At 59.8% G+C, this 2500-nt stretch overlaps 1 protein-coding gene across 1 annotated transcript in view; it reads left to right on the plus strand.

Annotated features, from left to right (window-relative positions):
- The first annotated feature begins 330 nt into the window (after positions 1-330).
- The window catches only part of adam22 (ADAM metallopeptidase domain 22), a 98006-nt gene continuing 95836 nt past the window's right edge, over positions 331-2500 (plus strand). Inside the window, 2 exon segments of the mRNA XM_056286432.1 lie at positions 331-658; positions 996-1156. Coding sequence (XP_056142407.1) covers positions 568-658; positions 996-1156 — 252 coding nt within the window. The 5' untranslated portion in view covers positions 331-567.

Consider the following 2500-nt stretch of genomic DNA (forward strand, 5'->3'; position numbering starts at 1 on the left):
GCCGGGATCCATCACGGGAGCCCACGGGATGAGGATCGGACGGGGGTGTGTGCGGCGGTTTTGAACGGGCGCAACTTGGACGTGGTTCGGAAAATAGGTCGGGCTCGCGTCTTCCGCCATCCCACGAGCTCTCGCCCGTCGCAGCTCATATTCATGCACGAGGCGTTTCTGCAGTGAGCCGCCGGATATTGATGTGTTTTAAGGAGGCGTCCCCTCCCTCCCTCCCTCCCTCCCTCCTCTCCTCTCCTCTCCTCTCCTCCGTGTCTTCCGTAGGGGGGCTCAGCTCTCTCAGATACGCTCGGCGCGACGCTCATAAAGAACCCCCGATGGCTGCCGGCGCAAAGCACTGCGCTAAGCCGGAGACCAGCGCGCGCGCGCAGCCCAGCCTCCCCTAGCGAAGGCAGGCAGGACCACGCCAAGCCGTGCGTGCGTGCGTGCACGCGTGCGCGCGTGTATGACTACGTCTGTGTATATGTGATTTTTTTGGGGGTTTTTTTTTTTTCGTTGTTTTTTTGGATTTCCGCATTGATTGACTCTGCTCCTCGGTCCAGCGGGAGGCGGCAGGAGATGATGGACGGGCTGCGATGGTGGATTTCCCTCTCGTGCGTCTGCGGACTGGTGCATGTTGGTCACCCGAGCGACCCGGATCCGCCGCACGGTAATGTCGAGCCGCCTGAACCCCGAAAGCGTTGCGTGTGTCACGTTGTTACCGAACCCGTGTCGTGTCTCCGGACCCTGCACGCCGGACCGGAGCCCGGCCCCGGTCCACGCAGCCCGCCCGCCCGCCTCGTCGGCTCTGCACGCAACTTAATGGCAAGGCGCTGGCGTGTCGTCCGCACGCAGAACCGGGTTTTGGCGTGTGCGCTGCGCGCGATGTGGCAGTGTTAATGTGCTTTGTGTTGTTGTGTGTTTTTGTGTGTGTGTGTTGTTGTTGCACGGCGAGATGTAATCGGTGTTTTCCTCCTCCACCCCCCCCCCCACCCTCCACCGTGCAGGAGACGCCTCGTCGAGCGCCAAGGCTCTTCGTGATGCGAGCAGGTTGGCCGGCAGGGAGGACACCGTCCCCCTCCGCCTGCTCCGCAGCAGACTCCACCGCGGCCGCGTCGCGCGCGACGCGCTCGACACACGGATCAGAGCCGGTCCCGGTTCGACTCAGGTAGGCCCGTCCTGCTGTGTGTGTGTGTGTGTGTGTGTGCGTCTCTCTCTCTCTCGGTGTGGTTTGTTGTCGCGATGTGGAGTTTGTCCGGATTTGCGCCCCCCCCCCCGCCACGTAAAAGAGACGTCCCCGCCCCCGCCCCCCCGTTCCCCAATCCCGTTTGGTGTTTTTGTTGATTCACTCTCTCCACCAACCCTCGTCTGCACCACCACCTTCGCGTGCACGCCCGCGGGTGCACTGTAGGTCCGCCGGCCCCGCACGGATCCAGAGAGAGGATCGAGCGGATCCGGATCTGCAGGTGCCATATGGTCCTCTGCAGGACGCAGCTCTGCATGCACACCAGGCAGCAGGCCGCGCTGGCTGCTGCAGCCCCGGCGTGGATGCATCCCAGTAGCAGCCCCCCCCCCCTTTCACTACCCCAGCTCATGTGCTGGGGTTCCGCTTTCAGACTGGTGGGCCGAATTGTTATTATCTTATTTTATTTTATTTTATTTTTGCCAAACAGCTCCAATTTATTGATTTGTCACCAGCGATAAACCAGCCGGGGGATTTGATTCTAGGGTGATTACATTTGCCCCCCCCCTACACACACACACACGCGTGTGCATATATGCACACATACACTCGTGTGCACACACTGATATGGACACACACACACACACACACACACACACACACACACCACCCCAATACCCAATATCCCTCTCTCTCTTTTTTTAAAAATATATTTTTACCCCCAATTGTACTTGGCCAATTACCCCACTCTTCTTCTGCTCCACCCCTTTGCAGACTACCACACGCCTCCTCCCATACATGTGGAGTCGCCAGCCGCTTCTTTTCACCTGACAGTGAGGGGTTTCCCCAGGGGGACGTAGCGCGTGGGAGGGAGGGTGGATGGATGGATGTATTGCATCTATGTAGTGCTTTTCTAGCTGCAGTAGGCACTCGGGGGAAAAAAGAGGATCGCCCCCCCGAACAGGCGCCCTGACCGACCAGAGGAGGCGCTAGTGCAGCGACCAGGACACACACCCACCTCCGGCTCCCCACCCGCAGACACGGCCGATTGTATCTGCAGGGCGCGCGTGACCAAGCCGGGGGTCACACGGGGATTCGAACCGGCGATCCCAGTGTTGGTAGGCAACGGAATAGACCCAACATCTCATCGTGTGAAGGAAAATGTCCCCTTTCCTGGTAGTTCTTACTTGGTCCATGAATGGGTTGACTGGAAGGCTGCAGAAGGTGTTATAATTCGATACCAAATGGCGAATCCAGAACGCCCGAGGAGGTAGCCTGCCCCAGCCACCTGAGCCGGTCCCGTCAGAACCCAACAGCGTCTGCGGCCTA

This window comes from Lampris incognitus, chromosome 9 (genome assembly GCF_029633865.1).
Source record: "Lampris incognitus isolate fLamInc1 chromosome 9, fLamInc1.hap2, whole genome shotgun sequence".
Classification (NCBI taxonomy): domain Eukaryota; kingdom Metazoa; phylum Chordata; class Actinopteri; order Lampriformes; family Lampridae; genus Lampris; species Lampris incognitus.